Source organism: Leishmania mexicana, chromosome 14 (genome assembly GCF_000234665.1).
Source record: "Leishmania mexicana MHOM/GT/2001/U1103 complete genome, chromosome 14".
NCBI lineage: Eukaryota > Euglenozoa > Kinetoplastea > Trypanosomatida > Trypanosomatidae > Leishmania > Leishmania mexicana.
This window is the reverse complement of record NC_018318.1, coordinates 459273-469272: the sequence shown is the minus strand read 5'-3', so window position 1 is coordinate 469272 and position 10000 is coordinate 459273. Positions and strand designations below refer to the sequence as shown.

At 67.8% G+C, this 10000-nt stretch overlaps 1 protein-coding gene across 1 annotated transcript in view; it reads right to left on the bottom strand.

Annotated features, from left to right (window-relative positions):
- Positions 1 to 5086: 5086 nt before the first annotated feature.
- The window catches only part of LMXM_14_1110 (putative kinesin K39), a gene marked incomplete at both ends in the record, with an annotated part of 7023 nt that continues 2109 nt past the window's right edge, over positions 5087 to 10000 (bottom strand). Inside the window, one exon of the mRNA XM_003873435.1 lies at positions 5087 to 10000. Coding sequence (XP_003873484.1) covers positions 5087 to 10000 — 4914 coding nt within the window.

Genomic DNA, 10000 nt, shown 5'->3' with positions numbered 1-10000 from the left:
CATGAACGTCGATAAGAAAAGCGTGAATGCATTCAAAACGGAATCCGTGAGGATCTGGTGACAGCAAGTGATGGAGAGTCGACCAGCAGAGGTGCCGCCGCTTCGGTGACGACCGCGGGGCAGTGGCCAATCAGCTCACGGAGAGAAAGCAGCCTCACCCCACCCGCCCGCCCACCCTACACATCACCGAAATAGTCTTTAAAAAAAACTTGGCCAAGCTTCTACATACCGGCGCCTGTGCGAGTCTCTTGAGGAGTCTCTCTCGCTTCCGTCTGCTTGTGTGTACCTCTTCGACGCTGGTCCGCTCCTGGCAGCTATTCCGTTCGTTGTGGCCTTCGCGCGCTCTCTCCGCGATGGGCAGCATGCAGACCCGCCTAGCGGTGAGGTAAGCAAGCCACGTCTACAAAAGCAACGCCATAACTATATATATATATATGAGCAGAACACGCACTCTGGCGTTGGCTGGCCGTCGTTCACTCCTGCTATCCACGGCAGGCGGGCTTTATGGGACTCTATGTTCCTCTAGGCACCTGCGGCAGTGCAATATGTGTGGGTCTTTCACGCGCTAGTGAATGTGCTGGGCGATTAACTTGCATTGGCCCTGACCTTGCGATCAAGAGAGGACCGACGAAGCCAGGCATACGGACGTGGATGGGCGAAGGCACCGGCGCACACACCCACAAACCTCGTCCCCACCCTGCCTACGCCGAAACCTTAAGCCCCAAACACAGATCACAAAAGGCCGAAAACAACAAGGATGACCAACCCCCTGACCCTCGGCCCGGCAGCCAAAACTTCCCAAAAAATCTGTGGCCAGGCAACGCCCTGCATACACCGGCAACCGCCACGGGCAGCAGCCCAGCAGCACGATACAGTCGCCGCGCCGACACTCTGATAAAGAGTGCCGCTCCGTCCCTCCCTCCCCCTGTCAGCTGTTGAGGCCTTCGTAACAGAAGCATCACCTCACGCACCCGACACCGGCACACACCTGCGCTCTCCGTGCGAACACTGATGTTCCCTCACAAGACAACCCACCCAACCGTCAAACACACCGACAGCGCAGCACGCAACACAAAACACGTCTCCGCACGCACCTCACACGACGCTTAAGTTGCCACTCCGGAGAAGCTGGCCCAGTCTTGCAGTGGTCGGGTACCTTGTGGACGTTGTCGCCGCCCCCTTCTCCTCTAACGCCCACGATGCATTCAGGTCCCGTTGCCTGAGCACATCACCAACACTCGGGGTCCACGAACCATCCCGACACGCCTCCCGATAAAGGTCCAAGCGCACTCTCAGCGCGCCACACCGGCACTCCCACTCCCGCGCGCGCGCTTTCGCCACCGACACCTCATTGCACAGTCGCCCCGTTTCCGCCTCGGCAGCGTTAACCCTTTCACACTCATGACGCACCGCAGCCTTCAGATCCGCGCAAACATCCAGAGAACAATTCAGCTTCCCCTCCAGCGCCGCGCTCGACTCCGTCAGCGTGGCGTGCGACTTCTCCAGCTTGCCATGTGCCTTCTCCAGCTGCTTGTGCGCCTTGGTCAGCTCCGCGTGCTCGCCCTCCAGCTGCTTGTGCGCCTTGGTCAGCTCCGCGTGCTCGCCCTCCAGCCGCACAAGGCGCTCCGACACGGCGCCGCGCTCAGCGGCCAGGCTCCCGGCGCGGGTCTTCCACTCCGCCACCTGCTGCTCCAGCGCCGCGCTCGACTCCGTCAGCGTGGCGTGCGACTTCTCCAGCTGCTTGTGTGCCTTGGTCAGCTCCGCGTGCTCGCCCTCCAGCCGCACAAGGCGCTCCGACACGGCGCCGCGCTCAGCGTCCAGGCTCCCGGCGCGGGTCTTCCACTCCGCCACCTGCTGCTCCAGCGCCGCGCTCGACTCCGTCAGCGTGACGTGCGACTTCTCCAGCTTTGCATGTGCCTTCTCCAGCTGCTTGTGTGCCTTGGTCAGCTCCGTGTGCTCGCCCTCCAGCTGCTTGTGCGCCTTGGTCAGCTCCGCGTGCTCGCCCTCCAGCCGCACAAGGCGCTCCGACACGGCGCCGCGCTCAGCGTCCAGGCTCCCGGCGCGGGTCTTCCACTCCGCCACCTGCTGCTCCAGCGCCGCGCTCGACTCCGTCAGCGTGACGTGCGACTTCTCCAGCTTTGCATGTGCCTTCTCCAGCTGCTTGTGTGCCTTGGTCAGCTCCGCGTGCTCGCCCTCCAGCTGCTTGTGCGCCTTGGTCAGCTCCGCGTGCTCGCCCTCCAGCCGCACAAGGCGCTCCGACACGGCGCCGCGCTCAGCGGCCAGGCTCCCGGCGCGGGTCTTCCACTCCGCCACCTGCTGCTCCAGCGCCGCGCTCGACTCCGTCAGCGTGGCGTGCGACTTCTCCAGCTTGCCATGTGCCTTCTCCAGCTGCTTGTGCGCCTTGGTCAGCTCCGTGTGCTCGCCCTCCAGCTGCTTGTGCGCCTTGGTCAGCTCCGCGTGCTCGCCCTCCAGCTGCTTGTGTGCCTTGGTCAGCTCCGCGTGCTCGCCCTCCAGCTGCTTGTGTGCCTTGGTCAGCTCCGCGTGCTCGCCCTCCAGCTGCTTGTGCGCCTTGGTCAGCTCCGCGTGCTCGCCCTCCAGCCGCACAAGGCGCTCCGACACGGCGCCGCGCTCAGCGTCCAGGCTCCCGGCGCGGGTCTTCCACTCCGCCACCTGCTGCTCCAGCGCCGCGCTCGACTCCGTCAGCGTGGCGTGCGACTTCTCCAGCTTTGCATGTGCCTTCTCCAGCTGCTTGTGTGCCTTGGTCAGCTCCGTGTGCTCGCCCTCCAGCTGCTTGTGCGCCTTGGTCAGCTCCGCGTGCTCGCCCTCCAGCCGCACAAGGCGCTCCGACACGGCGCCGCGCTCAGCGTCCAGGCTCCCGGCGCGGGTCTTCCACTCCGCCACCTGCTGCTCCAGCGCCGCGCTCGACTCCGTCAGCGTGGCGTGCGACTTCTCCAGCTTGCCATGTGCCTTCTCCAGCTGCTTGTGCGCCTTGGTCAGCTCCGCGTGCTCGCCCTCCAGCTGCTTGTGTGCCTTGGTCAGCTCCGCGTGCTCGCCCTCCAGCTGCTTGTGTGCCTTGGTCAGCTCCGCGTGCTCGCCCTCCAGCTGCTTGTGCGCCTTGGTCAGCTCCGCGTGCTCGCCCTCCAGCCGCACAAGGCGCTCCGACACGGCGCCGCGCTCAGCGGCCAGGCTCCCGGCGCGGGTCTTCCACTCCGCCACCTGCTGCTCCAGCGCCGCGCTCGACTCCGTCAGCGTGGCGTGCGACTTCTCCAGCTTGCCATGTGCCTTCTCCAGCTGCTTGTGCGCCTTGGTCAGCTCCGCGTGCTCGCCCTCCAGCTGCTTGTGTGCCTTGGTCAGCTCCGCGTGCTCGCCCTCCAGCTGCTTGTGTGCCTTGGTCAGCTCCGTGTGCTCGCCCTCCAGCTGCTTGTGCGCCTTGGTCAGCTCCGCGTGCTCGCCCTCCAGCCGCACAAGGCGCTCCGACACGGCGCCGCGCTCAGCGGCCAGGCTCCCGGCGCGGGTCTTCCACTCCGCCACCTGCTGCTCCAGCGCCGCGCTCGACTCCGTCAGCGTGGCGTGCGACTTCTCCAGCTTGCCATGTGCCTTCTCCAGCTGCTTGTGCGCCTTGGTCAGCTCCGCGTGCTCGCCCTCCAGCTGCTTGTGTGCCTTGGTCAGCTCCGCGTGCTCGCCCTCCAGCTGCTTGTGCGCCTTGGTCAGCTCCGTGTGCCCGCCCTCCAGCTGCTTGTGTGCCTTGGTCAGCTCCGCGTGCCCGCCCTCCAGCTGCTTGTGCGCCTTGGTCAGCTCCGCGTGCTCGCCCTCCAGCCGCACAAGGCGCTCCGACACGGCGCCGCGCTCAGCGTCCAGGCTCCCGGCGCGGGTCTTCCACTCCGCCACCTGCTGCTCCAGCGCCGCGCTCGACTCCGTCAGCGTGACGTGCGACTTCTCCAGCTTTGCATGTGCCTTCTCCAGCTGCTTGTGTGCCTTGGTCAGCTCCGCGTGCTCGCCCTCCAGCTGCTTGTGCGCCTTGGTCAGCTCCGCGTGCTCGCCCTCCAGCCGCACAAGGCGCTCCGACACGGCGCCGCGCTCAGCGTCCAGGCTCCCGGCGCGGGTCTTCCACTCCGCCACCTGCTGCTCCAGCGCCGCGCTCGACTCCGTCAGCGTGACGTGCGACTTCTCCAGCTTTGCATGTGCCTTCTCCAGCTGCTTGTGCGCCTTGGTCAGCTCCGCGTGCTCGCCCTCCAGCTGCTTGTGCGCCTTGGTCAGCTCCGCGTGCTCGCCCTCCAGCCGCACAAGGCGCTCCGACACGGCGCCGCGCTCAGCGGCCAGGCTCCCGGCGCGGGTCTTCCACTCCGCCACCTGCTGCTCCAGCGCCGCGCTCGACTCCGTCAGCGTGGCGTGCGACTTCTCCAGCTTTGCATGTGCCTTCTCCAGCTGCTTGTGTGCCTTGGTCAGCTCCGTGTGCTCGCCCTCCAGCTGCTTGTGCGCCTTGGTCAGCTCCGCGTGCTCGCCCTCCAGCCGCACAAGGCGCTCCGACACGGCGCCGCGCTCAGCGGCCAGGCTCCCGGCGCGGGTCTTCCACTCCGCCACCTGCTGCTCCAGCGCCGCGCTCGACTCCGTCAGCGTGGCGTGCGACTTCTCCAGCTTGCCATGTGCCTTCTCCAGCTGCTTGTGCGCCTTGGTCAGCTCCGCGTGCTCGCCCTCCAGCTGCTTGTGTGCCTTGGTCAGCTCCGCGTGCTCGCCCTCCAGCTGCTTGTGTGCCTTGGTCAGCTCCGCGTGCTCGCCCTCCAGCTGCTTGTGCGCCTTGGTCAGCTCCGCGTGCTCGCCCTCCAGCCGCACAAGGCGCTCCGACACGGCGCCGCGCTCAGCGTCCAGGCTCCCGGCGCGGGTCTTCCACTCCGCCACCTGCTGCTCCAGCGCCGCGCTCGACTCCGTCAGCGTGACGTGCGACTTCTCCAGCTTTGCATGTGCCTTCTCCAGCTGCTTGTGTGCCTTGGTCAGCTCCGCGTGCTCGCCCTCCAGCTGCTTGTGCGCCTTGGTCAGCTCCGCGTGCTCGCCCTCCAGCCGCACAAGGCGCTCCGACACGGCGCCGCGCTCAGCGGCCAGGCTCCCGGCGCGGGTCTTCCACTCCGCCACCTGCTGCTCCAGCGCCGCGCTCGACTCCGTCAGCGTGACGTGCGACTTCTCCAGCTTTGCATGTGCGCTGCTTGTGCGCCTTGGTCAGCTCCGCGTGCTCGCCCTCCAGCCGCACAAGGCGCTCCGACACGGCGCCGCGCTCAGCGTCCAGGCTCCCGGCGCGGGTCTTCCACTCCGCCACCTGCTGCTCCAGCGCCGCGCTCGACTCCGTCAGCGTGACGTGCGACTTCTCCAGCTTTGCATGTGCCTTCTCCAGCTGCTTGTGCGCCTTGGTCAGCTCCGCGTGCTCGCCCTCCAGCCGCACAAGGCGCTCCGACACGGCGCCGCGCTCAGCGTCCAGGCTCCCGGCGCGGGTCTTCCACTCCGCCACCTGCTGCTCCAGCGCCGCGCTCGACTCCGTCAGCGTGGCGTGCGACTTCTCCAGCTTTGCATGTGCCTTCTCCAGCTGCTTGTGTGCCTTGGTCAGCTCCGTGTGCTCGCCCTCCAGCTGCTTGTGCGCCTTGGTCAGCTCCGCGTGCTCGACCTCCAGCTGCTTGTGCGCCTTGGTCAGCTCCGCGTGCTCGCCCTCCAGCTGCTTGTGCGCCTTGGTCAGCTCCGCGTGCTCGCCCTCCAGCCGCACAAGGCGCTCCGACACGGCGCCGCGCTCAGCGGCCAGGCTCCCGGCGCGGGTCTTCCACTCCGCCACCTGCTGCTCCAGCGCCGCGCTCGACTCCGTCAGCGTGGCGTGCGACTTCTCCAGCTTTGCATGTGCCTTCTCCAGCTGCTTGTGTGCCTTGGTCAGCTCCGTGTGCTCGCCCTCCAGCTGCTTGTGCGCCTTGGTCAGCTCCGCGTGCTCGCCCTCCAGCCGCACAAGGCGCTCCGACACGGCGCCGCGCTCAGCGGCCAGGCTCCCGGCGCGGGTCTTCCACTCCGCCACCTGCTGCTCCAGCGCCGCGCTCGACTCCGTCAGCGTGACGTGCGACTTCTCCAGCTTTGCATGTGCCTTCTCCAGCTGCTTGTGTGCCTTGGTCAGCTCCGCGTGCTCGCCCTCCAGCTGCTTGTGCGCCTTGGTCAGCTCCGCGTGCTCGCCCTCCAGCCGCACAAGGCGCTCCGACACGGCGCCGCGCTCAGCGTCCAGGCTCCCGGCGCGGGTCTTCCACTCCGCCACCTGCTGCTCCAGCGCCGCGCTCGACTCCGTCAGCGTGACGTGCGACTTCTCCAGCTTTGCATGTGCCTTCTCCAGCTGCTTGTGCGCCTTGGTCAGCTCCGCGTGCTCGCCCTCCAGCTGCTTGTGCGCCTTGGTCAGCTCCGCGTGCTCGCCCTCCAGCCGCACAAGGCGCTCCGACACGGCGCCGCGCTCAGCGGCCAGGCTCCCGGCGCGGGTCTTCCACTCCACCACCTGCTGCTCCAGCGCCGCGCTCGACTCTGTCAGCGTGGCGTGCGACTTCTCCAGCTGCTTGTGCGCCTTGGTCAGCTCCGCAAGCCCGCCCTCCAGCTGCTTGTGCGCCTTGGTCAGCTCCGCGTGCCCGCCCTCCAGCTGCTTGTGCGCCTTGGTCAGCTCCGCGTGCCCGCCCTCCAGCTGCTTGTGCGCCTTGGTCAGCTCCGCTTGCCCACCCTCCAGCTGCTTGTGCGCCTTGGTCAGCTCCGTGTGCTCGCCCTCCAGCTGCTTGTGCGCCATGGTCAGCTCCGCGTGTCCGCCCTCCAGCTGCTTGTGCGCCTTGGTCAGCTCTGCGTGCCCGCCCTCCAGCTGCTTGTGTGCCTTGGTCAGCTCCGCGTGCTCGCCCTCCAGCTGCTTGTGCGCCTTGGTCAGCTCCGCGTGCCCGCCCTCCAGCTGCTTGTGTGCCTTGGTCAGCTCCGCGTGCTCGCCCTCCAGCTGCTTGTGCGCCTTGGTCAGCTCCGTGTGCCCGCCCTCCAGCTGCTTGTGCGCCTTGGTCAGCTCCGTGTGCTCGCCCTCCAGCTGCTTGTGCGCCATGGTCAGCTCCGCGTGTCCGCCCTCCAGCTGCTTGTGCGCCTTGGTCAGCTCTGCGTGCCCGCCCTCCAGCTGCTTGTGTGCCTTGGTCAGCTCCGCGTGCTCGCCCTCCAGCTGCTTGTGCGCCTTGGTCAGCTCCGTGTGCTCGCCCTCCAGCTGCTTGTGCGCCTTGGTCAGCTCCGCGTGCCCGCCCTCCAGCTGCTTGTGTGCCTTGGTCAGCTCCGCGTGCTCGCCCTCCAGCTGCTTGTGCGCCTTGGTCAGCTCCGCGTGCCCACCCTCCAGCTGCTTGTGCGCCTTGGTCAGCTCCGTGTGCTCGCCCTCCAGCTGCTTGTGCGCCTTGGTCAGCTCCGCGTGCCCGCCGTCCAGCTGCTTGTGCGCCTTGGTCAGCTCCGCGTGCTCGCCCTCCAGCTGCTTGTGCGCCTTGGTCAGCTCCGCGTGCCCGCCCTCCAGCTGCTTGTGTGCCTTGGTCAGCTCCGCGTGCTCGCCCTCCAGCTGCTTGTGCGCCTTGGTCAGCTCCGCGTGCCCGCCGTCCAGCTGCTTGTGTGCCTTGGTCAGCTCCGCGTGCTCGCCCTCCAGCTGCTTGTGTGCCTTGGTCAGCTCCGCGTGCTCGCCCTCCAGCTGCTTGTGCGCCTTGGTCAGCTCCGCGTGCCCACCTTCCAGCTGCTTGTGCGCCTTGGTCAGCTCCGTGTGCTCGCCCTCCAGCTGCTTGTGCGCCTTGGTCAGCTCCGTGTGCTCGCCCTCCAGCTGCTTGTGCGCCTTGGTCAGCTCCGCGTGCCCGCCCTCCAGCTGCTTGTGTGCCTTGGTCAGCTCCGCGTGCTCGCCCTCCAGCTGCTTGTGCGCCTTGGTCAGCTCCGCCTGCTCGCCCTCCAGCTGCTTGTGCGCCTTGGTCAGCTCCGCGTGCTCGCCCTCCAGCTGCTTGTGCGCCTTGGTCAGCTCCGCGTGCCCGCCCTCCAGCTGCTTGTGCGCCTTGGTCAGCTCCGCGTGCTCGCCCTCCAGCTGCTTGTGCGCCTTGGTCAGCTCCGTGTGCTCGCCCTCCAGCTGCTTGTGCGCCTTGGTCAGCTCCGCGTGCCCGCCGTCCAGCTGCTTGTGTGCCTTGGTCAGCTCCGCGTGCTCGCCCTCCAGCTGCTTGTGCGCCTTGGTCAGCTCCGTGTGCTCGCCCTCCAGCTGCTTGTGCGCCTTGGTCAGCTCCGCGTGCCCGCCCTCCAGCTGCTTGTGTGCCTTGGTCAGCTCCGCGTGCTTGCCCTCCAGCTGCTTGTGCGCCTTGGTCAGCTCCGCCTGCTCGCCCTCCAGCTGCTTGTGCGCCTTGGTCAGCTCCGCGTGCCCGCCCTCCAGCTGCTTGTGTGCCTTGGTCAGCTCCGCGTGCTCGCCCTCCAGCTGCTTGTGCGCCTTGGTCAGCTCCGTGTGCCCGCCCTCCAGCTGCTTGTGCGCCTTGGTCAGCTCCGTGTGCTCGCCCTCCAGCTGCTTGTGCGCCATGGTCAGCTCCGCGTGTCCGCCCTCCAGCTGCTTGTGCGCCTTGGTCAGCTCTGCGTGCCCGCCCTCCAGCTGCTTGTGTGCCTTGGTCAGCTCCGCGTGCTCGCCCTCCAGCTGCTTGTGCGCCTTGGTCAGCTCCGCGTGCTCGCCCTCCAGCTGCTTGTGCGCCTTGGTCAGCTCCGCGTGCCCACCCTCCAGCTGCTTGTGCGCCTTGGTCAGCTCCGTGTGCTCGCCCTCCAGCTGCTTGTGCGCCTTGGTCAGCTCCGCGTGCCCGCCGTCCAGCTGCTTGTGTGCCTTGGTCAGCTCCGCGTGCTCGCCCTCCAGCTGCTTGTGTGCCTTGGTCAGCTCCGCGTGCTCGCCCTCCAGCTGCTTGTGCGCCTTGGTCAGCTCCGCGTGCCCACCTTCCAGCTGCTTGTGCGCCTTGGTCAGCTCCGTGTGCTCGCCCTCCAGCTGCTTGTGCGCCTTGGTCAGCTCCGTGTGCTCGCCCTCCAGCTGCTTGTGCGCCTTGGTCAGCTCCGCGTGCCCGCCCTCCAGCTGCTTGTGTGCCTTGGTCAGCTCCGCGTGCTCGCCCTCCAGCTGCTTGTGCGCCTTGGTCAGCTCCGCCTGCTCGCCCTCCAGCTGCTTGTGCGCCTTGGTCAGCTCCGCGTGCTCGCCCTCCAGCTGCTTGTGCGCCTTGGTCAGCTCCGCGTGCCCGCCCTCCAGCTGCTTGTGCGCCTTGGTCAGCTCCGCGTGCTCGCCCTCCAGCCGCACAAGGCGCTCCGACACGGCGCCGCGCTCAGCGGCCAGGCTCCCGGCGCGGGTCTTCCACTCCGCCACCTGCTGCTCCAGCGCCGCGCTCGACTCCGTCAGCGTGGCGTGCGACTTCTCCAGCTTGCCATGTGCCTTCTCCAGCTGCTTGTGCGCCTTGGTCAGCTCCGCGTGCTCGCCCTCCAGCTGCTTGTGTGCCTTGGTCAGCTCCGCGTGCTCGCCCTCCAGCTGCTTGTGCGCCTTGGTCAGCTCCGCGTGCCCGCCCTCCAGCTGCTTGTGTGCCTTGGTCAGCTCCGCGTGCCCGCCCTCCAGCTGCTTGTGCGCCTTGGTCAGCTCCGCGTGCTCGCCCTCCAGCCGCACAAGGCGCTCCGACACGGCGCCGCGCTCAGCGTCCAGGCTCCCGGCGCGGGTCTTCCACTCCGCCACCTGCTGCTCCAGCGCCGCGCTCGACTCCGTCAGCGTGACGTGCGACTTCTCCAGCTTTGCATGTGCCTTCTCCAGCTGCTTGTGCGCCTTGGTCAGCTCCGCGTGCTCGCCCTCCAGCCGCACAAGGCGCTCCGACACGGCGCCGCGCTCAGCGTCCAGGCTCCCGGCGCGGGTCTTCCACTCCGCCACCTGCTGCTCCAGCGCCGCGCTCGACTCCGTCAGCGTGACGTGCGACTTCTCCAGCTTTGCATGTGCCTTCTCCAGCTGCTGTGCGCCTTGGTC